This window comes from Saccharomyces mikatae, assembly GCF_947241705.1.
Source record: "Saccharomyces mikatae IFO 1815 strain IFO1815 genome assembly, chromosome: 7".
Taxonomy (NCBI): Eukaryota; Fungi; Ascomycota; class Saccharomycetes; order Saccharomycetales; family Saccharomycetaceae; genus Saccharomyces; species Saccharomyces mikatae.
The window spans coordinates 177,376-204,179 of record NC_079262.1 but is presented as its reverse complement, the minus strand read 5'-3'; the positions used below and the strand labels follow the sequence as shown (position 1 = coordinate 204,179).

The following is a 26,804-nucleotide window of genomic DNA, read 5'->3' as shown; positions in this document are numbered from 1 at the left end:
CCATTTGCCGAAGCTAAAAGAAAAAGAAGGTCATTTCAAGTAAAGCCTTCACGCTATAAAAAGCTGTGAATCCAATACCCTTTTCGACTTCTGAAAATTCGAAGTTAACTATTGAGCTATAGCAGTCTTCACAAAGAATGGATGAGATCCTTGCCAAAGCAGGTTCACAAGCTGTTACATTTGCTATAAAATCCGGAATATCGATAGCATCGACATATGCGCTAAAGACAATAACAAACTTTGTCATCCAGATTCCCAAGGATGACGCTAGAAGGATAGATCAGTTGAAAGTTAAACTGGAAAGTCGCATGGCTATTGTATCCAGCGCCATTGACCTAATAAAATTGGTAGCAGCAAGGGGGAACACGAACTTACAAATAACTTTAAGGTTAACCAAGGATTTAAAAGAAGAAATCGATAGGTTTGATGAAGAGATCAGTGAAATGACGCTAAAAGTGGAAGGCTCAAGAAGTGCAAAAACCCAAAATGCAGCTATTAAAGCGGTGGAAAACTATATAAAGGACTTGTTATTGAGGATAGAAGAAATCACTCCATTTATTAATCTTTCTCTAACCACTTCTGGTGCCAACTTAAATAGTGCACTTCCTCACCAAGTTTCTCCAGGTTTGTTATTAAAGGCTTCCGATTTTGTTAGTGAAAACAATAGAAAATATGTAAGTGTACTAAAATGCAGTGATGAACGAACGAGGGACAAAGAAGACTTAAAAGTTCAAGTGGGGCCTACCTTTGAAGTTACACTATTCTCTATTTTTTATAACTTAACTTCAGAAAGCAACGGACAATCAGGAATTGTTTGGAAAGAAGACATGAGAAGGGCCAAAGTAAGAATATATAGGCAGGAATACACAGGAAAGGAATATGACTATTTTATGAGAGTAGCACAAGACTTTAACGATGGCAGATATCATGAAGTTGATGATAAAGAAGATACACCACAGGAACTTACTATAAATCTGAACCATATAAAGAAACTATTTTTCAGTGTATCTGGCAAGCTACTTCGATTAGAGGAACAGGATTCTCCAGTATTGGTCTTGAAAATTGACAGGCACAATGACAAAGAGAACGATACTGGAGAAGCAGAAAAAGGACCAATTGAGGATATTACTTGGTATGCGGTAAGTGGGTATGAAGGTATGGAGGAAAATGGAGAAGAGGATGAAGATGAAAATGGAGAAGAAGACAGAGAGGAAGTGGAGGAGGACGAAAAGGAACAAGAGGAAAAGCAAGAAGACAGCGCGTTGGAGGATAAAACTTCATCGATCACCCTACTCGAGTACATTATCCGGCTGACGTCCTTGCAGAGTAACGATCAGAAAAGTATATTAGAGGTTAGCGATGAAAGACTATCTATATATTTGAATGATGAAAATACCAACTCTAAAAGGGATGGAATTAGCGATTCCACAATCAAAGAGGCAGAACAAAAATTACAGAGCTTAAAACTTTGAATTAATTATTCACCCAGTCGGGCCTTTGAATATACTTTATAATGGTACATATTTATGTTTATGTCTACAGATATTCAGATGCTTTATTTTGAATGTGAAGTGTGCGGTGATACTTCTTTGTATAGCTCGTTCAACTCATTGAGAGAAAATGGAATATCAATATCATTCAGAGAAGTGTTTACATTTATATTTGCACCTCCAGTTTCATTCGCGCTTGAAGGGTTTAAAGATGAATTAGGGGTTTCTTGAAGCGGATTGAGAGAAGGCAGCTCTAGATCATCAATGCTATCGGTCTTAGTGTCACCGCCTTGCAGAGGCGGATTCAAACCAGGTAATGTGGTTGTCATGTCTACATACGATGTGTTGCCAGTCAGACCCAAAAAGGCCTCCAAGTCTAGAGCCCCAACACCGCTGGAGTTCGCTGGTTCATGATTTGCCCTACCGTGGCATGTCCCCCCCTTTTGTTTCCTTCTGGTTTTCCTCTTCGTATGACACCTACAAGGCTCACCTTCATCACAACGACACCGCGATTCATCTTCTTTACTTCCGGTAGCTGCTCGTCGTGTAGAGGCACACATACATCCACCGGAAGGATTGAAGTTCTTTGTTCTTCTCAGATCCTTACAATGGCCACAGGTAGTCGATGGCCTTCCCTTGCGTCTTATAATCTGTAACGGGCCATCGGTGTGAGTACATTGCGCCGCCCTATGACCCCTGATACACGTTTCACAGGCATATTTGACCCCGTTAATTACGACCATTTTATTGTAACGTTAATCTTCAGCCTCCTTTCATCAACCCGCCATCTTGGCACTGAAGAGCCATGGTTACCTACTATATCATTCACAGCTTAAAAATTAGATCTTGAATCCCTTACCCTGCGTGCTCGCGCACCCTGGCGACTTCGCCTCGTTTTGGCGATTTTTTTAGCGATTATTCTTCCAAAATTGTAGTGGTGGTAGGTGGGTGAAAAGAACTACATTCTTAGCAAGGGTCGGCTGGAATCAATTGTACGTTCAGCACATCCTCAGACAATCACTTCAGTGCACGACCGATCGTTAACTTTTTGTATTCTGCATTTCAGCTGCATTTTTTTTATTTTGATCTTCCAAGACAAGATTCCTTATTAAGAAAAGTAATATTTTTTTTGTTAGCAGGCGTTGACCCTATTTGTCGTTATATATCGAGATACTGTTCCCTAAACCGTCGAACACTAAAACCTATTCTTTCTTCAAGCATTTGCTGGAAAACCTTTATTTTTTAGTATATCATATCAGTATCTGCTTGCCTCGTCCTTTCCATTCTCGTTTATAACAATACTAGTAACTATAATAATATCCTTACATTTGGGTTAAGACAAGAAAAGACCAGGATAAAACGTAAGCTAAAGTGAACGACAGACTATTATGAGTGATAATCCATTTAATGCGAGTCTTCTCGACGAGGACTCAAACCGTGAGAGAGAAATTCTAGATGCTACCGCTGAGGCCCTTTCAAAACCAAGTCCCTCTCTAGAATACTGTACTTTATCCGTAGAAGAAACTCTAGAAAGACTAGAAACTGACAAAAACAGTGGTTTGCGATCTTCTAACGAGGCTAACAATAGGAGATCACTTTATGGTCCTAATGAAATAACCGTAGAAGATGATGAAAATATTTTCAAGAAGTTCTTGTTCAATTTCATTGAAGATCGGATGATTCTACTATTGATAGGCTCTGCAGTGGTTTCTCTCTTTATGGGCAACATTGATGATGCCGTCAGTATCACATTGGCCATTTTCATTGTTGTTACTGTCGGATTTGTTCAAGAATATAGGTCCGAAAAATCTTTAGAAGCTTTGAATAAATTAGTGCCCGCTGAATGTCATTTGATGAGATGTGGCCAAGAAAGCCATGTTTTGGCTTCCACTTTGGTTCCGGGCGATTTAGTCCATTTCAGAATAGGTGATAGAATTCCTGCGGATCTTAGAATTATTGAAGCTACCGATTTGTCCATCGATGAGAGCAATTTAACTGGTGAGAATGAACCAGTACACAAATCCTCACAAACAATTGAAAAATCCTCCTTTAATGACCAGCCTAATTCTATTGTACCGATCGCTGAAAGGTCTTGTATAGCCTATATGGGCACTTTGGTTAAGGAGGGTCATGGTAAGGGTATCGTTGTAGGAACAGGTACAAACACATCTTTTGGCGCTGTTTTTGAAATGATGAATAATATTGAAAAGCCGAAGACTCCATTGCAATTAACAATGGACAAACTGGGAAAGGATTTGTCATTGGTTAGTTTCATAGTTATTGGTATGATTTGTCTAGTTGGTGTCATCCAAGGGAGATCTTGGTTGGAGATGTTCCAAATATCGGTATCGCTAGCGGTTGCTGCCATCCCAGAAGGTCTGCCCATTATTGTTACCGTTACTTTAGCATTGGGTGTTTTGAGAATGGCTAAGCGGAAGGCCATAGTAAGGAGGTTACCAAGTGTCGAAACTTTGGGCTCTGTCAACGTCATTTGCTCTGATAAAACAGGGACATTAACTTCGAACCATATGACTATATCTAAACTTTGGTGTCTAGACAGTATGTCTAATAAGCTGAACGTCTTGTCATTGGACAAAAATAAGAAAGCGAAGAATTCTACTGGCATTTTGAAAAACTATTTAACTGAAGATGTTAAGGAAACTTTAATCATCGGGAACCTCTGTAATAACGCTTCTTTCTCTCAAGAACACGCAACGTTTCTGGGAAACCCAACTGATGTGGCCCTTTTAGAACAACTAGGAAACTTTGAAATGTCTGATATAAGAAATACTGTTCAAAAAGTTCAAGAACTTCCATTCAACTCAAAAAGAAAATTAATGGCGACCAAGATTTTCAATCCTGTTGACAATAAATGTACGGTTTATGTTAAAGGTGCATTCGAGAAAATTCTGAGCTGTTCCACAAGCTATTTGAAATCTAAGGGCAAAAGAACTGAAAAATTGACTGAAGCTCAAATGGATACAATAAATGAATGTGCAAATTCGATGGCATCTGAAGGTCTGCGTGTCCTTGGATTTGCTAAGCTTAATCTATCTGATTCATCAACCCCACTTACTGAAGACTTAATCAAAGATTTGACCTTCACAGGGTTAATCGGGATGAACGATCCTCCTAGACCAAACGTTAAATTCGCCATTGAACAGTTACTACAAGGGGGAGTTCATATTATCATGATCACTGGTGATTCTGAAAATACTGCAGTAAATATTGCAAGGCAAATCGGTATTCCCGTTATTGATCCAAAGCTTTCTGTTTTGTCCGGTGATAAATTAGATAAGATGTCAGATGATCAATTGGCCAATGTGATTGACCACGTCAATATTTTTGCTCGTGCTACACCTGAACATAAACTAAATATTGTTCGTGCATTAAGAAAGAGAGGTGATGTGGTAGCAATGACTGGTGATGGTGTTAATGACGCTCCTGCGTTAAAACTTTCCGACATTGGTGTCTCCATGGGTAGAATCGGTACAGATGTTGCCAAAGAAGCCTCAGACATGGTCCTAACTGATGATGATTTCAGTACTATACTCACTGCTATTGAAGAAGGTAAAGGTATATTTAATAATATTCAGAATTTTCTGACTTTTCAACTGTCCACTTCTGTTGCCGCGTTATCGCTAGTTGCTTTATCAACAGCATTTAAACTACCCAATCCATTGAATGCAATGCAAATTCTTTGGATCAACATTTTAATGGATGGTCCACCAGCTCAATCATTAGGCGTGGAACCTGTGGATCATGAAGTTATGAAGAAACCCCCAAGAAAGCGTACTGATAAGATTTTGACCCATGACGTGATGAAACGCTTGCTAACTACCGCAGCTTGTATCATAATAGGAACAGTTTACATTTTTGTTAAAGAGATGGCCGAGGATGGTAAAGTAACTGCTAGAGATACAACTATGACTTTTACTTGTTTTGTTTTCTTCGATATGTTCAACGCTTTGGCCTGTAGACACAACACAAAATCAATCTTTGAAATTGGCTTTTTTACGAACAAAATGTTCAACTATGCCGTCGGACTATCTCTATTGGGTCAAATGTGCGCCATATATATACCGTTTTTCCAAAGTATCTTCAAAACTGAGCGCCTCAGTGTCTCTGATATATTATTATTATTACTAATCAGTAGCACTGTATTCATCGTTGATGAATTGAGAAAATTGTGGGCAAGGAAGATGAATGAAAGAGACCCAACGTATTATTCAAACGTCTGATACAGCTCATATCTGCGGTTCTTGTCTCGTTTTTTACTTCCTTCTTCTTTCATGAGCACCCTCAACCCTTTTACGTTGGATGTACTAATTAATGGGAACATAAGTAGATATTTGAATGTACATATACTTACAACGAAACGAAGATAAACATGAACAGTTGTTGTTATATATTAAAGCAATATGAAAATATATCTATTTTTCTTCTTTTTGCCTAGAGTACGTATGATAACTCTAACGTATTGTTAATTATTATGAATATGATAAGTCGGTTATGCTCTTATTTAAAACTGTATACAGTGATTACCGGCCGCTTTTCGTAATCTGTTCATAATAGCTAATCCTTCCCCTTCCTCATTTATACCTTCAACAAATATCAGGTCAACGTTATCATTTTCATCCACTTTCCTCAAAGCAGCGAACAAGTTAGCTTGTATTTCTTCACCTGTATGGCCAAGTTTTTCAATGATAAAAGTTTTCGAGCAAAGATCAGGATCATTGAAGATTTTACATTGTAAATCGGAATTCCGCAATTTTAGGGAAGTTAGTATCGCAATTTTTTCTATGTTTTTATTGGCTTTTAGTTCCGTTTTAACTAACCGGTTCAACTGTTCCATCCGATTCTCTGTATTTTGAATAGTATTGTCTTTGCAATTAGGGACTAATAAAATAACCTGAGCAGAAGGAGAATAGTGTCTATACTTCATACCAGGAGTTCTCACCTTTTCACCTTTTTCGACTGCTCCTTTATTTTCAACCTTACAAAGAGACCACGCTTCACCACCCAATTTGATAATTTCCTCATATGTAAAACCACCAGGTCGCAGTAACATGGGAGGATTACATAGTCCATCGACAACAGTACTTTCTACACCAACTTTGCATGCTCCACCATCAAGAATCATAGGGATCTTATTCTTCAAATCGTGATAAACATGAGATGCTAACGTAGGAGATGGCCTAGTGGACGCATTTGCGGACGGCGCAGCTATTGGTGTATCACTTAAAGCAATTAATGCTCTAGCAACTGGGTTAGCAGGTATGCGTACTGCAAATGTGGGTTGATCTGCTGTTGTTAACTTCGATAACTTACTATGATCTGATGATGGTACTGGCAAAAGAATAGTTAATGGACCAGGCCAAAGACTTGAAATTAATGGGCGATAAATTGAAGGTATGTTATCAAACAAAGATGCACCCGACAGGTGCATTTGGTCGAAGATCTTTCTATTTAGTTGGTCCACAGATGAAACGTGTGTAATCAACGGATTGTCACTAGGTCTATTCTTGGCCTTGTATATACTAAGCACTGAATTATCATTTAAAGCAGATCCTCCAAGCCCATAAACGGTCTCCGTCGGAAAAGCCACAGTTTCATCTGTATCCTTTATTATCCTTGCTGCCTCCACTAAAGCAGCTTCTGTTTCAGGATCAGTTATAATTGGTAAGGATCCATCTATATGTGCAGTCGGGGAGAAAATGATTGATCGCGGATTGACTTTTAGAACCTTAGTATCAAACAGTGCTTTAGACGTCATTGCCATGAAATGTCGTCTCAGATACATATAACTCTTAAAAAAATAGAAAAGACCAAAATCACCATCAATATACACAAATTTATTTTAGATGAAATTCAACAGCCCGTAAATAAAGCATCCAATGAAAAGGCTGAAGCTCTCGATTCGAATAAAAATCTCGTTACAATATCAAGAGACTGTTGCGATGAGGTAGCTAATTTTTCGGTGAAAAAATATTAAATCACGTAGATAGTGACATTATTCTCACTATTTGCTGTTCTTGTAGTAGTTGTAAAGCCGTTTTTCACAATAATTTAGCCTTGTTGGCGCAATCGGTAGCGCGTATGACTCTTAATCATAAGGTTAGGGGTTCGAGCCCCCTACAGGGCTATTTTTTTGAGTGCACCAAAAATACAATATCTTATATCCTGCTTCTGAAATCTTCTATAATTGGAAAGTGGCAAAAGATGCAACCTTAACTAAACGGGTTATATGTTAGTGGGAATTTTCTATTTGTTTTATATACTTAACTTTATGCTGTCTTTTGCCATTTATCCTTTTTGACGATATGGTTTAATGACATTAATGCTTTCTTTTGTGTCACGGGAAATATACAAATGAAACAATATCATATGTTTAATTGGAGAAGATGTCTCAAGTTTCTTCCAATTGCGTTGTATTGACAAAAAAAGTGGTCGAAATATAGGGGCAATGGGAGCTGAAACATTTTCAAATGACACAGAAAAGAAATCCTTTCCGAGGAATATTCACTCGACTTCGAATGCCCAACACGACATGAAATTCCCAGAAGGTGTGAAGACCAGTGCAGAAATTAATAGGAATAGTCCTGTAAAATCGAACTTATCAAATTATGACGAAAAATCAATTAGAAGGGACGAAAAAAGTAACATATTCAACGGAAGAAATGATTTTCACGAAGGATTTGAGAACACAGTAGAGTTCAATAATGGCTCGAGACTGATTCCTGACTCCAGTTTCAGCACAAAGGAACAACAGTTTAAAAATTGGGAGAGTTTTTGGTGCAATACAGAGGATTACAAAACTAGACATATTCAACCCTTTCATTTTACAAGTGGACTAGAGGAAATAAAAGAACCGGTCATGGAGTTGAATATTACCACTTCACCATATAAAGGCCAAAGGCCAAATTCAGCCCCAACTGAGTATTCGGCTGCTACAACAGCATTTACTAAAACACAGCTGGAGGTAAGTTTTTTAAAAACTAACTTACTCACGTATATAAAAAAAGAGATTGATATTTGCTTGTCAAGTATACCATTTTTTGATGACGCCGTTCAAATGCAAAAAAAATTTTTGGAATACAGAGATGTTGATTTGGATGAAGAATATGAACTCAAGATTTTGGGTGAACTTTTGAATGAGTTGAACTTTTTTCATATGCAGGAGAACTCTCTATTGAATAGAGAGCTAGCGGTTCGTAAATTTTCTAATCAACCTGAAAATCATAATCCTGCCCCCGTTAGAGATTTCAGGAATTCTCTTTTGCCAATAAACAGCATCCATTCTCCACCGTTAGTTTTGAAAAGGAATGGTAAGTCTTTCGAAGATAGTTATGAGTACACGTCCAACACATCTAATTTCTGGGTAGAGAAAGCAGATTTACAAAACCCCATGAGTGGTGGAACACCTTATTGTATCCATACAAACAATTTACGTCATTCAAAACAATTTATGTCATTTGAAAATCAAAATGAACCATTCTTTGAAAGAAAAAATCCAGACTGTAAGCAGCATTTTAACTCCAGGGGGGTGGGATATAATGGAGTGAACACCAAGTCTTATCGTGGAATAGGCCTAAACGATAGTTATCAGAAGGGATACACAGCCATGAAAAGATCGTTTGGAAATATAGATTTGAATAGAATGCCCAGAAAAGGCAATGAAGAGATGTATAGCTGGTCGCGTAATTGATCAATACGATTGGAAATGAAATCATGCCCTAAAATTCAGAATACTTATGATACATTAACTTCATATATATATAGACAAATAAATACATCTAAGTCTTCAATACGTGTGTTTGTTTGCACTACTTCTGAGATATATTGCTTTTAAAGTTCTTCATTTTTTCTTCTTTTGGATGCCGCGATCATTTCTTGTTGACGTCTTCTCTTGACTCTGTCAATCTTAGGCACTGTAGTAATCTGCTTTCTTTCTGTATGTGCTTTACCATTTTTTATACTTTCTTTTTCCCTTTTGGTCATTTTTGCCATCTTATCCATCCATTCGGATACTTCACAACCACTTTGTTTCATGACATTTATTATCGGCTTGATAGCTATTGAATCTTGCTTAGTATAAAATGTGATAGCTTTCCCTGACCGCCCACCTCTTCCTGTTCTGCCGATTCTGTGGACATAGGCCTGAGAAGATCCCGGAACATCATAATTAATGACTAAATTGACACCTTTGAAATCAATACCACGAGCTAGAACGTCAGTACAGATCAAACACCATAACTCACCTGACTTAAATCGTTCAATAATCCTATCTCTTTGTAACGCCGTTCTTTCTGCATGAATTACATCCACGTTAATTCTGTCGTACATCAATTCATGATATAAAGCTTTAGCTCTTGTAATAGACTCTAAAAATATTATTATTGGTGGCTTAAACTCTCCCTCTTGAACCAGCTGTCTGATAGCAATTAGTTTACCCTCTTCATTACCGCAAAATATCAATTTTTGGTCAATGTTCGTATTTGCCGCCTCTTTGTGACCAATAATGATTCTAATAGGATCCATCATTATACTTTGTGCAATTTCTTCCACATTTGACGGAATTGTTGCAGAAAACATCGCTTTACGCAACGCTGGCTCTTTACAAGCACTCAAAATGTCGTCACTTTGTTCAACGAACGTCTTGTCGAATAGTTTATCAGCTTCGTCAAAGATTAAATGTTTAACTTTGGAAAGATCAAGTGCTTCGTTTTTCACAACGTCAATTAGTCTTAAGGGGGTAGAAATAATGATATCATATTTCTTATCGCCAACTACCTTGTTTTTTAGTTTGGCTCCTAAAGATTTAGATAACAACGCAACTTGCAAAGGTCTTTTTTTTTCCAAGAATATCTTATGAGATAATTTAAAGCATTCAATGAAGATTTGATTCGCCAATTCTTTGGTAGGTGAGATGATTAGGCCTTTCAAACCTGTAGTTTGCTTGTCATTGATAATCTGTTGGACCAGCGGAATCAGAAACGCTAACGTCTTACCAGAGCCAGTAGGACCGCATGCCAAAACGTCTCTATTATTTAGAGCCACGGGAATACATTCACTTTGGATTGGGGTGGGCTCAGTGAATCCGTTCTCAACCAGATTATTTAGCAAACGTTTATCAAATGAAAATCTAGAAATTAAATCTTCAAACGAGCCTATTGGAAGTGGCACATCTATACCTGATACATTACCCTTATATGACTTTCTTAGAGCGGATGCCTCAGTTGCATTGGTAATCACTGGTTTTATCAGATCTTCACCATTGCCGCTTTCATTGCTTTCGTTCCAAGATTCTTCCTTTATCTTCATTTCCTTATCGTCATCCACCTTTTTAATGATTCTTTTGTTTCGAAAGAAATCAAGCTCTTTTTCGATCTGACTTTCCTTATTATCTTCTTTTAAATTTTCATCCTTTTCACTTATGATACTGTAGTCTGTTGCCTTCGCCTTTGGACCTGACTCTTTCTTTACGGAAGCTCCTCTAGTCAAAACTCTAAAAATATCCATGCTGCTGATTTCCTTTTCTGGTAAAGTATACAGTAGTATCTTCCTTTTCTAAAGATATTTTCTGTAGTTGAAGATGTCAATATTATTACTTTTTTTTCAGTTCAACCTCATCGCAGAAAATTTTCACAGGGGAGAAAAATAGTTCGGTCAATAAGCGCCAGAACTGTAACCCAAGAAAACTTTGATGGATACTAAATTTGTTACTTCCTATATTTATTACATTTGCTGAAGAAATCTGTACTTATTCTATGTACTATATAACTATGAGGGCAAACTGTTCATATGCTCCCTGGTGTCAGTGTTTTCATTTTTTGGTGAATCATGGCGATTCTCTCAGCAATATCCATAAACAGCGTAAATTCTTCGATTACAGTAGAAACTATAGCACCTAGGCCGGTCTTCAACCGTAGTAAGTTTTCCGCCTCGGATGATGCGAAGTCTGCTGTGATAGCTGTCGCATTCGCGTTATTTGGTGCACCAAATAGGTCGGTATCAATACCATTGACCGCAGTTTCTATATCTGAAAGAATGCGAGAGTAGTCTTCCAACTTTTTCTCATAAAGGCGAATTTTTTTTTGAAAGAACTTGTCCAAGTCATTAGAAGAAATTTTGCTTCCTGGGGTTAAAAGTTGCTGAAAGAGTACAGAAAAAGTTTGCGTGTCTAAGAGATCTTCATCGATCAGTGATTTAAATGAGGATATTCTTTTCAAATCTTGCTTTAAATACTGACTTGTTGCTGATTCTGATTTCAAAAGGTATGCGATGTCACGAGGAATAGAATCTATCAACTCTTCGTGATCGGTTGTATCAGCTTTTAAATGATGTGAAATCTGTACTTGTTTTTGAATGTATTGATCTAATTGCTCAATTTCTTGACGTATTTGGGGTGGTAGCTCAGAAATTCGTGTCATCGGAGTGATGGGAAGTTGGGACAGATTCTGCAATGAAGATTGCGTTTGTGTTTGTTGTAGCTGCTGCTGCTGCTGCTGATTTCCAAACAGCCCGCCAGATGCACTTATATTGTTATTGTTATTATTACTGTTTGAGGATCCAAATAAAGATGTGGTTCCCGTCGGTTTGGGGCCAAACAATCCTCCGCTAGTGGTCGCATTACCTGTACTATTGCCGAATAGAGATGTACCTGCCGGCTTGGCGCCAAACACACCCTGGCCCTGTGTAGGAATCGTGGAGGTGCTTGTATTATTGAACAAGGAAGAGCCTCCTGAAGGTTTAGAACCGAATAGTCCCGTACTTGCACCATTCGTATTATTGTTATTATTATTACCGAACAAACCACCACCCGTAGATGCAGTATTGGAACCAAACAAACCACCGCCTGTATTATTGTTTGCACCTGCTCCAAACAACCCTCCACCAGAACTTGCCACATTACCAGGTTTGCTACCGAAAAGGCCTCCTCCAGTGGTGGTGCTTGCCCCAAACGTATTCGTCTGAGGTTGCTGCTGCTGCTGCTGTTGCTGCTGCTGGCCAAATGATGCGCCTAACCCTGCAGCTGCTCCGGCAGGCTTAGCCCCGAAGAGCCCACCTGTGCTGGGAGCTGCATTTTGTCCAGCTTGGTTTCCACCAAACGAAAATCCAGTATTAGCGTTTCCAGTGCTCGCTCCACCGCCTTGACCAAAAAGCCCACCTGCAGGTGTCGAAGATGCCTTATTAAATCCAAACATTGCACAATGCCAGTGAATAACCTTTTAATTACTATTCTCTATTTGTCTCATCGCCCGGTCAGTAAGGTTTATCAAAATAAGTGAGCTTTTTCAACTACGTTTGTTAGAGAAAGTTAGGATGCATATGTCGTGTTGAATGATATACTCAAGCTCCTTTGTTCACCTTTTCGCCACCGCAATACAAATAACAACAGAAAGAAACAACAAATAGTGATTGAAAAGAAGTTGGATGATTTCCAAAACACGGAAATAAGCACTTTCGACACCCAATTGCCAGTTGTAAAGTTTTACCACGCAAACACAACAGTATAAGCTTGCTTTTTTTTTTCAGCAGCTTTTCCGTTATAATAAAATCTATTTGGTGTTCGTATAAGCGAACCGAGTCTTTTATTATTTTCTCTCGATCTTTTTGTTTGAGTTTCTGTTAATAGTTTATTCTTTGAGGGATACGATCATATTCTCTACATTATAACCGGGTTCTCAATAAGCAATTGACCGATCCTAGAACGACCCGTGTACTATAGGAGAAAAAGTCGGCACTTGTAACAACAACAACCAATATACACCAATACGACATGGGTATCCCAAAATTCTTCAGATATATCTCAGAAAGATGGCCCATGATTTTACAACTCATTGAAGGAACACAGATTCCTGAGTTCGACAACTTATACCTAGATATGAATTCGATTTTACATAATTGTACACATGGTAACGACGACGACGTAACTAAGCGATTAACCGAAGAAGAGGTATTTGCCAAAATCTGCACGTATATCGACCATCTTTTTCAAACAATTAAGCCCAAGAAAATTTTTTACATGGCTATTGATGGGGTGGCTCCTCGTGCGAAGATGAATCAACAAAGGGCTCGTAGATTTAGAACCGCTATGGATGCAGAAAAAGCTTTGAGAAAAGCTATTGAAAATGGTGAGGAAATTCCCAAGGGAGAGCCATTTGATTCGAATTCTATTACTCCCGGTACGGAGTTTATGGCCAAACTGACCAAAAACTTACAGTATTTTATTCATGACAAAATTTCCAACGATTCCAAATGGAGAGAAGTGCAAATCATTTTTTCCGGTCATGAAGTTCCAGGTGAAGGTGAACACAAAATCATGAACTTTATAAGGCACTTGAAATCTCAAAAGGATTTCAACCAAAATACAAGACATTGTATTTACGGTCTTGATGCGGATTTGATTATGTTGGGTTTATCCACTCATGGGCCTCATTTTGCTTTGTTAAGAGAAGAAGTCACGTTTGGCAGAAGAAATAGTGAAAAAAAATCACTCGAGCATCAGAATTTCTACCTACTACATCTCTCCTTGTTAAGAGAATACATGGAGTTAGAATTCAAAGAAATTGCAGATGAAATGCAATTTGAGTATGATTTTGAACGTATTTTGGATGATTTTATTCTTGTTATGTTCGTGATTGGTAATGATTTCTTGCCCAATTTGCCTGATTTACACCTGAATAAAGGGGCTTTTCCTGTTTTGCTACAAACTTTTAAAGAAGCTCTTTTACACACTGATGGCTACATTAATGAACATGGTAAGATAAATTTAAAAAGATTAGGCGTCTGGTTGAATTATTTATCTCAATTCGAACTATTAAATTTTGAAAAAGATGATATAGACGTTGAGTGGTTCAACAAGCAATTAGAAAACATTTCTTTAGAAGGTGAAAGGAAAAGACAAAGGGTTGGTAAAAAACTACTGGTTAAGCAACAAAAAAAATTAATCGGAAGTATAAAACCATGGTTAATGGAGCAATTACAGGAAAAAATATCGCCTGATCTACCAGATGAAAGCATTCCAACTTTAGAATTGCCTAAGGACTTAGATATCAAAGACCATTTAGAATTCTTAAAGGAATTTGCTTTTGATATAGGTCTCTTCATAACGCATTCTAAATCCAAGAATAGTTATTCCCTTAAAATGGATCTTGATTCTATTAACCCTGATGAAACAGAAGAAGAGTTTGAAAATCGTGTTAATACTATTAGGAAAACAATAAAAAAATACCAAAATGCAATCATCGTGGAGGATAAAGAAGAATTAGAAACCGAAAAAACCATCTACAATGAAAGGTTTGAACATTGGAAACATGAATATTACCATGACAAATTAAAGTTCACGTCAAACAGTGAAGAAAAAGTAATGAATCTTGCTAGTGACTACGTTGAAGGTTTACAATGGGTTCTGTATTATTATTATAGAGGATGCCCATCTTGGTCATGGTATTATCCACACCATTATGCACCAAGAATCTCTGATTTGGTCAAAGGTTTAGATCAAGACATTGAATTTGATTTAAGTAAACCTTTTACTCCATTCCAGCAATTAATGGCTGTCTTACCAGAAAGATCAAAGAATCTGATACCTCCTGCCTTTAGGCCATTAATGTACGATGAACAGTCACCGATTCACGATTTTTATCCAGCTGAGGTTCAACTGGATAAGAATGGTAAGACAGCTGATTGGGAAGCTGTTGTTTTGATATCATTCGTTGATGAAAAAAGGCTAATCGAGGCCATGCAACCTTATTTGTCCAAGTTGTCACCTGAAGAAAAAAATAGGAACCAATTTGGTAAGGACTTGATATACTCTTTTAATCCTCAAGTTGACAACATCTACAAGAGCCCATTGGGTGGCATTTTTTCTGATATAGAACACAACCATTGTGTTGAGAAAGAGTATATCACTATCCCATTAAACAGCTCCGAGATTCGTTATGGTTTATTGCCTAATGCTAAACTCGGTGCTGAAATGTTGGCGGGTTTTCCAACGTTACTGTCTTTACCATTTACTAATTCATTGGAGTACAATGAAACGATGGTTTTCCAACAGCCTTCTAAACAGCAGTCAATGGTTTTACAAATAACTGATATATATCAAACGAATAACATTACTTTGGAAGACTTTTCGAAGAGGCATCTGAACAAAGTTATTTATACAAGATGGCCATATTTGAGAGAATCCAAATTGGTCTCTTTGACAGATGGTAAGACTATCTATGAATATCAAGAGTCTAATGATAAGAAAAGAATCAGATTTGTATCAAAACCTACTGACGCTCAGGACAAGAAGCTATTTAACAGTTTGAAGAATTCAATGCTAAGGATGTACGCTAAACAAAAAGCTGTTAAATTAGGACATGTGGAAGCTATTGCTACTGTTTTTCCTGTGACTGGTTTAGTAAGGGATTCTGATGGTGGTTATATCAAGACTTTTAGTTCTACCCCAGATCACTATCCATTGCAATTAGTTGTTGAATCTGTTTCCAACGAAGATGAAAGATATAAGGAAAGAGGACCAATTCCTATCGAAGAGGAATTTCCATTAAAATCGAAAGTTATCTTCTTGGGAGATTATGCTTATGGTGGCGAAACCACCATTGATGGTTACAGCAGCGATCGCAGACTGAAGATTACTGTAGAAAAGAAGTTTTTGGATAGTGAACCTACCATTGGTAAAGAAAGGCTACAAATCGATCATCAAGCCGTCAAATATTACCCATCTTACATTGTATCTAAGAATTTGCACCTGCACCCATTGTTTTTGTCTAAGATTACTTCTAAGTTTATGATTACTGACGCTAATGGTAAGCATATTAATGTCGGTATACCAGTTAAGTTTGAAGCTAGACACCAAAAGGTTTTAGGTTACGCAAGAAGAAATCCAAGGGGCTGGGAGTATTCAAATTTAACAATAAATGTATTGAAAGAGTATAGACAGACATTTCCTGAATTTTTCTTCAGGTTGTCAAAGGTGGGTAATGATATACCAGTTTTGGAGGACCTTTTCCCTAATTCCTCCACCAAGGAAGCCATGAATTTTTTAGATGGTATTAAGCAATGGCTGAAGTATGTTTCGTCGAAGTTTATTGCCGTATCTTTAGAATCAGATTCTTTAACCAAAACATCTATTGCTGCTGTGGAGGATCACATAATGAAATATGCAGCTAATATTGAAGGACATGAAAAAAAGCAGCTGGCTAAAGTTCCTCGCGAAGCCGTTTTGAATCCAAGATCATCATTTGCACTTTTACGTAGTCAAAAATTCGATTTGGGTGATCGTGTTGTTTACATCCAAGATTCCGGTAAGGTCCCAATTTTCTCAAAGGGTACTGTTGTGGGTTACACCACTCTCAGTTCATCATTGTCCATTCAGGTCTTATTTGATCATGAAATCGTGGCAGGTAACAACTTTGGCGGCAGACTACACACAAATAGAGGGTTAGGTCTTGATGCCTCTTTCTTGTTAAACGTCACTAATAGACAATTCATCTACCACTCAAAGGCTTCCAAGAAGGCTTTGGAAAAGAAAAAACAACCTAACAGCAGAAACAATAATTCCAAAGCTGGTCACAAAAATGCGCCAAAGCTGCAACCTGAGGAAAAGCTAAGAAAAGAAAGAGCTCATGACTTACTGAATTATATTAAAAAGGATTCGAATGAAAAGGGTTCCGAAGGAGGAGATAACAAGAATGTGGTACCTCAAGGAGATTCTAAACCTGTCAAAAAAACTATATTGAAAAGGCCAGCTCAGAAAACCAGCGAAGGTCAGCAGCAAGTTGATGTGACCATTTCTGAAAAAGTTCCACTTAATAATCCAACCGTTGCCGGCTCTATTTTTAACGCCGTAGCAAATCAATATTCCGATGGTATAGGCAATAATTTGAACATCCCAGTTGTACCTCATCTAATGAGTGTTGCTGGAGGCCCTATTCCTGGAGCGAATGATGCTGTTGATGTCGGGTTGCCTTACAATATCCCCCCCAGTTTCATTGCCCATCCTAATGGTCCTCACCCGCTGCCTCTCCACCAAATGCCTTACCCTAATATGAATGGAATCTCTATTCCACAATCACATGGTTTCAGTCAACCAGTTCCCTTCCCTCCTCCACCTCCTATGACCAGTTTTTCAGAACAAGGAACTCAGATTGTCGTCAATGAAAAAGAAAGTCAGGATTTGAAAAATTTTATTACTGGTAAACAGAATGGTAATGGTTCGAGTATAAGTAAACAAGCCAAAGGTAGTAGGAAACAAGAGACTAAACCCTTTTCTGGTACAAACACTACCGAATGTCTATCGCCAAAGTCAGGACACAATACCGCCAAACTTGATAGTAAGAAGGAGGAGTCTCATTGAATGGTTATTTAGCTAAATGCTTGAAGTATATCCGGGATCTTTAGTAATGAGTATTTAAAACAATAGGTTCGTATTTGATAGTTAATCTCGATCAAATCAAGGCTTATATCAAATGAAGATTACTAAGATATAGTCTTATACGATGCTGCCAATATAATTTATTTAAACTAAATCTCCTCAGTAGTCTTCTTGTAAGGTATAACTTTGTATTCTCCTTTCATTGATTTCGTTTTGCTTCGCAAACCACTTTCTTTCAAAGCCATTTGACCTGTGGACACCATCCCATCTTGATCCAGGTGTTATAGCGAACCTGTTCTCTGGTGCTACCTTATCATAAAGCTTACGACCTAGTAATGAAGTTTTTATAGTTTTTTTTTCATCATGTGTAAATATCATTGCAGGATCTTCTACCGTCAAACTCGAAGCAGGTTGGTTTTTCTTTCTCTCTAGTGCGTCCACATTAATTCCAAGCTTTTGTACGTCCCCCATATTTAAAGTTCTCAGATATTGTTCTCTTTCTGCGGCTTCATCATCTGCAGATTGTGATCGGCTAGAAATTGAATCGTTAAACTCATAATTATTTTGTATCTTGTGACCTTGAGAATCTCTATATACGGTCACTCGCGTTTTGGGGTTTTCGGTTACTACTCCAAGTGGCTCTTGGGCGTTGGTTTCTTTCACATTATTCTTATCGTTCTTACCGATAATTGACGATGTAGAAGGACGTGTTATTTCATGGGATATCTCGTTTGTTTCCAAGTTTTTCCATATATTCTTGCTGTTCTGTTTATCAGGTTTGTTGCTTGAAATGGCTCCTGGCTTTTGCTGCTGCTGATTTAGTGTGCTTAGCCGTTCTTTCACCACTAGAGAAGGTCTGTCAAGATTAGCGTCTGATTTTGCATCTTTGTTCCTCTTCTTCGTCTTACTTTTAGGTTTATTAGGTCCATAAGTTTCTGATAGATACTGGTGTAATGCCATGGAATAAGCAGACAGTTACCTACCGTTATTTGATTCGTCTTATTAGCAACTTTTTTCATTAGTCGAATGGAATACCTTTTTCTTGTAGGTTAAGTTTTTAAGCGCGCCAAAACCAAAAAAGCGCTAAACCTTGGGTAATTTTACTGTTTACATTTCAGTTATTGTTGGTCTTTACAATCCTGCGGTCCCTTTCATGTTATAAGTCGTCAGCTATTCGTGTATGGGATGGCGGCTGGTGAAGAAAATTTGTACCTGAAGTCAGGCTTACCCATTCTCGAGAAGCTCAGTCTCAACGAACTGTTAAATGTTCAGCATGATGTGACAGCGCTAATAGCGAAACGTGTTCGAGATTTACAAAATGAAAGTAAATACATTCTTCAGAGACCTGATAGTAAAAATTTTAGGAGTGCACGTCACCAAGAAAAAGCTCTTATAGAATCTTCGCAGTGTGCGGTGGAGGTAGTTGAACAAGATTCTGAAGACTTCATTCTCACTCAGTTTGATGAGAACATAAAGAAAGAGTCGGCAGATGCTCATCATCCTAGTGAGTGTAAGCCTAGTACACCATTTTCAGTCGTTATTATGTCACCTAGTAAGCATAAACGGAAAATTTCAGAGTTTAGTTCACCTTTGAATGACCCTGGTAACTTTAACGATTTAGAAGATTGCTCTGATACCATAATTCATGAGATAGACCGTGATAAAGAGAACAAAACAAGAAAACTACTGGATATAAGGTTAGAGAAGCCAGAATCCACTTCTCCAAGCATCTACAACCAAGAGAAAGACAATTCACTGTTTGATTTCAATACGAATCCCCTAACAAAGCGAGCTTGGATTCTCGAAGACTTTAGGCCGAATGACGATATTGCTCCGGTCAGGAGGGGAAGAAGAAAGCTGGAGCAGTTTTATGCTCAAGTTGGAAAGCCAGAAGATTCTAAACGTAGATCATTGTCAATAGTGATGGAATCGCAAAATTCAGATTATGAGTTCGCATTTGATAACTTGAGGAACAGATCTAAATCCCCGCCAGGGTTTGGGAGATTAGATTTCCCCTCTACTCAGGAAGGGAATGAGGACAAAATAAAATCCCAAGAAATTATCAGAAGAAAGACAAAATACAGGTTTTTGATGGCAAGTAATAACAAGATCCCACCATACGAAAGAGAATATGTATTCAAAAGAGAACGATTGAATCGAATTGTTGACGATGGATGTTTTTTCTGGAGCGACAAGCTACTGCAGATATATGCGAGATGTTAAAATTCCATGATCGTCCTTCTACATTCATTCAGATTATTTTATAGTCAAAATGAAGATTTTTCTCTTTTACATGTGGGAAAAAAGTGAAAATGAGAAAAAGCAATGAGATGAACAAAAGCTGAACCAAAGAAAAAGCAATACCACGTAAAAGTAAAAGAGGTGACTTGAACAAATGGTACCCAATTTGCCTGGCTTTTACTACGATAGAGAACGCCGACGTTATTTCCGTATATCTGAAAATCGAGGCGTTCTCACCACAGAAACAACGAGCCGGTACATTAAAGATAATATAAAGCGGCAAGGTATTCAGGCAGGATATGATAAGCAGCTCTCTATAATAAAAAAAAAGCGTCAACAAACATTGGAAAAGTATAAGATCAATGTTCTCAATCCGTTAGAACGTGCGTTTCGACCTTTACCGTATGGAAAGTACATGGTTGGCCTAAGCCTGCAGCATGCATTCCTTTCTCGCAACCAAAATTGTAACCCCTATCGTCCTGTTACTACAAAACTGTTTGATGTTCCAAACAGAACGCAAATAGGGACATTGGGAAATAATATTTTGTTAGTTGCTGAAGAAGGATCCTTTCAAGATAAAATAGCATTTTCAACAAACAAGGGTTACGTCGCAGGTTTTTCATCTCTCAGTAATTGTTCTGAAGAGAATTTTTTTATTGGCTTTTCCATGACTGAATTCAATTCTGTGCTAAAACATAAAAGCGAACCAACCGATGTGTTTGAAACAATGAAGTTAGAGCGAACAGTTGCCACTATGGAAGGGCCGAGCAAGTATTTTTATCATAATATTAATACTAGGTCTAACGTGCATACTTTTGTCATACTGTTACAAGATACTTCATCATTAAAAGTGCTTAAAGTTCGTCAACTCAAATTTAAAGATAATGATTGCGTACATGATTCTCTTATTGCCGGGGACACATTAGCTATTGCTGTAAATGATTGCTGCCGTTTCTATAATTTGATTCCCGAATCTTTTCCCAAACCCTCTTATTTTTTTCCTGACATAAACTCAAGGAAATCCAAAAGAAGGAGTGATATTACGTCTTTATCATTTTGTCTTCGACGGAATACACCATTACCACTAAAAACATTGAATTCTGCTATATTATACGTGGGATTTAGAAATGGACACTCTGTGGCTATTTTCTTGAACAATATTAGAAATATGACCTTATTACAATACTTTAAGGTTAACAAGAGGACCCTAGAAGAACAAAAACATCCTATCGGAACCTTGTTAAAATCTATTGTTTCCATAAAAGCATTGAACAATAAGGGCTCTATTATTATATCAGGAATGGCAGACAAAGAGAGTACGCAAAAATTAATCATAACTGACATATTTTTTGAGGACGCGGCAACCAAAGAACCAGTTGTGTCTTTCAAAACTAAGTTCTTGAACGTGACTAAGGAAAAAGAAATATTTGAAGTATCAGATGATGGACATTACTTCATTTACGGTTCCACTAGCGCTAGGAATGGAAGGGGTGATTTTGAAGTGTTTTGTACCATTTTATCTAGAAATCTCGACCACGAAAAATCCAAAAATGGAAATATCACATTGTATCCGATAAGAGCTATGAGAGACTATTGCGGGCCAGAGAATTTTCGGTCTGAGTTTATTTATTTACACTCAATATTGATGCCGCCAAATTATGTAAAGATGGGTAACGCTACAGGAACTTTTAGTGGAGAAGCTAGTGCTTCATTCCATGATATTTTTGAAAAAGCGCTTTCTCAAAAAATATATTTCTTAACCAGAAGAGAAGACAGTCCATACAACGGGGCTAATGTTTTTGTGACTTCTACCCTGGCCTAATTTATCTAGCTGCGATTCTTTATAAATATTCATTAATATATTATTGCATTGATACATCAATATATGATTCTTTGGATTATTGGACACCAACCTTAACTTCTTTTTTTATCGTCAAAGCACCATAATAGTTTGGTATATGTAACAGCTCGAAAGAACACCTGTGTTACGAAGTCTTGGTTTTTCGGTGATACTACGCAAAAAATAACTTAATGGCTGTAGATATAGATAGATATGAGATTATAATAAAATATACAAATATGTATCATTGTTAGTACAAGTTAAACCTAAGTATAATAAAGCCAACCAAACCGAAACCAGTATAAGATTTTATACAAAATGACAAAGAAAAACAAACGGTATTTTCCTATATATTAAAGATGCTTGAGCGAATGGATATTTTAACACATTATTGTCCTAATGACAATTTGAATTTAAAAAGAAAATGACAGTAATAGACAAAAAGAAACTGAATGAATGAATGAATTATTTGATGAATGAATGAATAAAATAATAGTTGGGTGTAAGTTGGTAAACGAAGAAGTTAAAACAGAAATATCGTCGATAAAAACGATTCAGCAGGAAAAATAAACATCTTGATAGGGAGCAATGCTAAGCGCGCATGGGCAGAGGTATATGGGATATGTTCTCGGGATAAAATACAAAACAAAGGTATGGCAATGAATTGCTTAACCCTTCCGGCTCAATTTCTCCGGCCTTCATCAAACCACATTGCTCAGTCGAATTTTTCTATTTCACTTTTGATTTCTGCGTATCATATTGGCACAGTATGGGGGAGGAAAAATAAAGAAAAAATAAAGAAAAAAGAAGATAAAAGAAGAAAAAGTATCATGGTAGAGTGAATTGAAGTTCTTCAGATGTTCTAGCGATATCCATGACTGGGATATTGGAAACACTAACGTTGCGACTCGTACTAATTTGGCTGTATGGGCCTTGGCCAATGTGCTGCGACTTTGTTGACACATTAGTATCCCAGTTAGTGTTTTCCGTTTGGTATGGCATACGGGGCACAAATGATTCGTTGAAGGTTTGACTATTTGCATTAGAATATGGGGAGAAGTGCTTGGCACTGATCCTGTCAGTCTCATTCATCGTGAAAGCAGGTTGCTTGAACCCTCTTGAAACAGGAGGATTTGAGTTTGTTATGTTAGATGATGAGAGTGAATGAATTGGTACAGTGGAATTTGGATTTGCCATTAAATTTGCAAATTGACGATTATCGAAGTTTTGTAATGAATTATGGCTAACTAACGGTGGGTTAGTTTGAGAATTGAAAGAAGTTGCTCCCATCGAGGGATATGCGTTTGGGTTGAAGTTCATAATTTGTTGTGGAGAATGAGTTTTATGATCTTGTGCATATTGGTTTGAAAAACTATTAGTTACAGAGCTATTACTCCTTCTATGATAAGCATTAGCTGGTAAGGAAAAATGACGGGTATGGCTCTTTTGGTTATTATTATTAGTAGTAGTATTGTGATTATGGTTATGGTTATGATTATTTTTGTTGTTTGGGTTTTTATTTTCGTTGTTAATGGTTTGCAAATTGTTATGACTCATTGTACTAGCTTGAGGAGATATTTCTGTGAATGGTATACCTGTAGCTTCTGCATAAGCTTTAACTTTCAACTTAATTTTCTTTGCATACGATGTAGTTTTAATAGTTGGAAGTAGCTCTTTGGTGAGAACAATCAAGTTACCAATTTTCAGTGAAAAATCGTTACAAAAATTACCATAATTTAATGTAGTAGACATATTTTTCACATTTTTGTTGCCATTTTTGTTGTAAGTAAGCAAAGGAGCATAGTTTTTAACATCCAATAGCGTTTGTAATGCATAATTACCGAAATTATCTCTGATTAAAACATTCAAGTTGACAGTAAATATATCAATAGTCGTCAAAAGAATGTTCATAGAAGCATTGATAACGTCATCAGAAGCAACTGCAGTCCTTTGTGAGCCTCCTCGATTATTATTAGCAGTGAATCCCGTGATGATTCTGAAAAGTTTCTTAATGAATTTTTCCACAACATTAGAGGAGAATTTCAAGCAAGATAATTGGCATAACTCATTGGACAAACGATTGAATAATTCTGCAAGCAAATAAAAGTCCAGTTCATTGATATCTAATAAGAATTGGATGATATAGTTACCGAATTGATCATTTATTAATCCTGGTAAGAATTGCACAATTTTCACCGAAATCTTAAAAATCTGCTGTAAAGTACAAACGCTTAACAATTTTTGTAGTACACAACAACCGTGTTTATGAGTAGATATAGTAATGATGTTATTTTGTTCTACAATAGCATCTATGATAAAACCAAATTTTGATGGCGAGAATTTAAAAATACATTTCTGAATCACATGGTTACCATTCAAGTCGTTTATCAAAGTAACCACCTGTTCAATTGAAGTAAACTCCTGGGAAAACCCCTTAATAATGAGATCGATTTGAACTTCATTATCGACGGTATCTATAATTTTCTGTAAGGAACGGGTCCCGTATTGATTGATGGATATTTGGAAAACATTTGGATATATTGTCTGTATTAACAATGTCTTTTGTTCAGCAGTTAAATAATCGCATAACTTTTGAACCAAATAGTTACCGAATGGATCCAAAATAAGATCCAAGAAAAAGGGCTTAATTTGCTCATACATCAAGTCTCTTACCAGGTTAGATTCACTGGGTGTTTCCAATTTTTTTTGAAGGAAACGGCAACCAAATTGATCAGTGGCCAGTTTGATATAATCCAAATCTCTAAGGGGTAGTGCGCTGATTTCCACCATAGATGAAGATGTAGAGCTACTTAAACCAAAAGAAGAATTATCTGCCCCACATTTAGAGGCAGCATTATTATTGTTACTGAAATTTCTGAGAGATGCAGCAGGTGTCACTGAAGAGGATGAAGTTTCCAAAGTGTTAACACCAGAGTTCGTAGCGGCAACCGCTGTGAAATCATTGCTTAATTTTCTTTTGGAACCATCCATATCCAGATCAAACTCATTAATTAATGGAAGAATCGCTGGGGGATTTGCCATTGAATTTGGAAGACCGGTGGAGTTATTAGCAGCGTTGGAATTGGGAGAAAATGCATTAGCAGGGTTCGAAGTTGATATATTGTTCATCAAAGTCAGGGGAGATTGTGTAGATGATATGAACTGATTAAAACCGGAGAGATCAAGCGAATGAGCCTTCTGGTGGTTCCTCTTGTTGTTCATCTGGCCTAAAGGCGGAGGTGTCACCGGCTCCAAGAGTGATTGAACAGAGTTAATAGATAGTTGAGGTTGGTGATTGTAAGACATTAAGGAGTTATTAGATGTAGACGTAGTTAAAATCGAAGCTGAGTCGGCGGATGGATAAGGTTCGTTATTGATCTGATGAAAATAAAGAACGTTGTGTTAGTAAAGCGTAACTGTAAAAATAACGTATGTGTAGAACCGATTTTGGGGTAGTAAGCCTAGGATCAATTACAATAACTGAAAATGAGAACAATCACAACCATGTACAGAGTTCAGGTTGCTTGAAATGATGTGAGAGCCAAGAGTAGATCTATCTGTAAACTTCGACTTCAATCGCAACAGAGAATGGCAAAAATGAGGATAAGAAAAGAGGAAGACAAAGTACAAAATTTATGCTTGATTTTGAAATGAAACCTATAGCCATAAAGAGTAAAATCCTTATAACTCTCAACGAATCTGCATAATTTTTTCATAGATCTTCGAATCTTTTCTTTTTTTTTTGCTCACTTTTTGCCTGGGGCGCCTCTTTCCCGAAGCCCTTGTTTCAAGAGCATCCTCATAGGTGTATTCAAGAAATAAGGTAGGGCCAAGTCTCAAAAACTCCTTAACCACATAAGCGGAGATTAATAGATCTCCTAAAAAATGTGTACGAATAAGCGCGAGCCCATTGAAGTTGTATTTGACTATTGTATCATTCATTGTTTAAAGATCCCATTGTAGCTTATACTCCATTGGCGCAGGAAATTTTTGAAAAAAATAAAGGGAATGGAGAGATTATACATACCATAAGAGCAACTGGAAAAATCTTGATTGATTTGTTAGTTTGCGTCGAGTTTGTTTTACTGTGTTCTTGGGAGGAAGTTAAGAATGTTTTTTTTTGATTTTTTGATTTTATTTTGAGTAATAGTAAAAGTAGCAGTAGTAAAAGGCTTTTGTTGATCTATCGTCCAAATGTAATAATTCAAAAGCGGTTGACTCCTTGATTTGGTTTTTTTTTTGTTACTTGAGTTACTAAACAATGATTTGCCAATGATCTTGTCGAAGGTGGCAGACCTATTATTTTTTATCTGTTCCTTTTTGTGTGAAAAGATAAAGTAGATGATAAAAGAGGCTGATATCGACGTTGATTCAACAGTATTCAAGGTCTTAAATGTGAATTGTTTTCAGTATATTCAATGTTTCTGATATATAACGAAGTGGAACTACCAACTATACTTTCTTGGCCTGTATGTAAGATAAAACGTAGGTGTAACACAGATTTTTACCAAGGAAAGAAGAAGAAGTAGTTGTAGGCCACGTTTAAGAATGGCAAGAGGGAAAAAAAGAATGATCACAAGAAAACGTATCCCAGAATTGTAATATCGGACGGCAACAGTAGTGTAACCTGAACCACAAGGTTAGTTTTAGCTGGGTAAAACTCCTAGCGAAAGAAGAAAAAATAAGGAATCTGGATCATTATAAAGTTTTTTAAATTACCCTTCTTTTATACATGAAAAGGGCATATTGCATACATAAACGGCAAAGTAACAAAGGCAAAAACCTCAATACTAGTTTGTCGAGCTAATCCAGAAAACAAGTGCGTATAGATGTAAGCTGTACTCCAGAA

At 37.2% G+C, this 26,804-nt stretch overlaps 12 protein-coding genes and 1 non-coding gene across 13 annotated transcripts; 7 read left to right on the top strand and 6 right to left on the bottom strand.

Annotated features, from left to right (window-relative positions):
* Nucleotides 1-137: 137 nt before the first annotated feature.
* YRB30 (Yrb30p) lies at nt 138-1,472 on the top strand (the record flags this gene model as incomplete). The annotated part of the gene is made up of 1 exon (XM_056222557.1): nt 138-1,472. The coding sequence occupies one exon, from the start codon at nt 138-140 to the stop codon at nt 1,470-1,472; it is 1,335 nt and encodes a 444-aa protein (XP_056082236.1).
* Nucleotides 1,473-1,555: 83 nt separating this feature from the next.
* On the bottom strand, nt 1,556-2,233 carry CUP2 (Cup2p; the record flags this gene model as incomplete). The annotated part of the gene is made up of 1 exon (XM_056222556.1): nt 1,556-2,233. The coding sequence occupies one exon, from the start codon at nt 2,231-2,233 to the stop codon at nt 1,556-1,558; it is 678 nt and encodes a 225-aa protein (XP_056082235.1).
* Nucleotides 2,234-2,878: 645 nt separating this feature from the next.
* On the top strand, nt 2,879-5,731 carry PMR1 (Ca(2+)/Mn(2+)-transporting P-type ATPase PMR1; the record flags this gene model as incomplete). Its single annotated transcript, XM_056222555.1, has 1 exon — nt 2,879-5,731. The coding sequence occupies one exon, from the start codon at nt 2,879-2,881 to the stop codon at nt 5,729-5,731; it is 2,853 nt and encodes a 950-aa protein (XP_056082234.1).
* A 281-nt stretch (nt 5,732-6,012) lies between these two features.
* SUA5 (threonylcarbamoyladenylate synthase) lies at nt 6,013-7,293 on the bottom strand (the record flags this gene model as incomplete). Its single annotated transcript, XM_056222554.1, has 1 exon — nt 6,013-7,293. One exon carries the CDS (start codon nt 7,291-7,293, stop codon nt 6,013-6,015), a length of 1,281 nt encoding a protein of 426 aa, XP_056082233.1.
* Nucleotides 7,294-7,562: 269 nt separating this feature from the next.
* On the top strand, nt 7,563-7,635 carry Smki_7.trna5K. Its single transcript has one exon. It is a non-coding gene; the product is annotated as a tRNA-Lys (tRNA).
* A 321-nt stretch (nt 7,636-7,956) lies between these two features.
* On the top strand, nt 7,957-9,198 carry SPO74 (Spo74p; the record flags this gene model as incomplete). Its single annotated transcript, XM_056222552.1, has 1 exon — nt 7,957-9,198. One exon carries the CDS (start codon nt 7,957-7,959, stop codon nt 9,196-9,198), a length of 1,242 nt encoding a protein of 413 aa, XP_056082232.1.
* Nucleotides 9,199-9,338: 140 nt separating this feature from the next.
* On the bottom strand, nt 9,339-11,012 carry ROK1 (RNA-dependent ATPase ROK1; the record flags this gene model as incomplete). Its single annotated transcript, XM_056222551.1, has 1 exon — nt 9,339-11,012. The coding sequence occupies one exon, from the start codon at nt 11,010-11,012 to the stop codon at nt 9,339-9,341; it is 1,674 nt and encodes a 557-aa protein (XP_056082231.1).
* Nucleotides 11,013-11,290: 278 nt separating this feature from the next.
* Nucleotides 11,291-12,697, bottom strand: NUP49 (FG-nucleoporin NUP49; the record flags this gene model as incomplete). The annotated part of the gene is made up of 1 exon (XM_056222550.1): nt 11,291-12,697. One exon carries the CDS (start codon nt 12,695-12,697, stop codon nt 11,291-11,293), a length of 1,407 nt encoding a protein of 468 aa, XP_056082230.1.
* A 575-nt stretch (nt 12,698-13,272) lies between these two features.
* XRN1 (chromatin-binding exonuclease XRN1) lies at nt 13,273-17,856 on the top strand (the record flags this gene model as incomplete). The annotated part of the gene is made up of 1 exon (XM_056222549.1): nt 13,273-17,856. One exon carries the CDS (start codon nt 13,273-13,275, stop codon nt 17,854-17,856), a length of 4,584 nt encoding a protein of 1,527 aa, XP_056082229.1.
* Nucleotides 17,857-18,033: 177 nt separating this feature from the next.
* BUD13 (Bud13p) lies at nt 18,034-18,834 on the bottom strand (the record flags this gene model as incomplete). Its single annotated transcript, XM_056222548.1, has 1 exon — nt 18,034-18,834. The coding sequence occupies one exon, from the start codon at nt 18,832-18,834 to the stop codon at nt 18,034-18,036; it is 801 nt and encodes a 266-aa protein (XP_056082228.1).
* Nucleotides 18,835-19,059: 225 nt separating this feature from the next.
* Nucleotides 19,060-20,097, top strand: SAE2 (ssDNA endodeoxyribonuclease SAE2; the record flags this gene model as incomplete). The annotated part of the gene is made up of 1 exon (XM_056222547.1): nt 19,060-20,097. The coding sequence occupies one exon, from the start codon at nt 19,060-19,062 to the stop codon at nt 20,095-20,097; it is 1,038 nt and encodes a 345-aa protein (XP_056082227.1).
* Nucleotides 20,098-20,269: 172 nt separating this feature from the next.
* On the top strand, nt 20,270-21,937 carry SMKI07G0820 (uncharacterized protein; the record flags this gene model as incomplete). The annotated part of the gene is made up of 1 exon (XM_056222546.1): nt 20,270-21,937. One exon carries the CDS (start codon nt 20,270-20,272, stop codon nt 21,935-21,937), a length of 1,668 nt encoding a protein of 555 aa, XP_056082226.1.
* Nucleotides 21,938-22,783: 846 nt separating this feature from the next.
* MPT5 (Mpt5p) lies at nt 22,784-25,985 on the bottom strand (the record flags this gene model as incomplete). Its single annotated transcript, XM_056222545.1, has 2 exons — nt 22,784-25,333; nt 25,983-25,985. 2 exons carry the CDS (start codon nt 25,983-25,985, stop codon nt 22,784-22,786), a joined length of 2,553 nt encoding a protein of 850 aa, XP_056082225.1.
* Nucleotides 25,986-26,804: the final 819 nt, after the last annotated feature.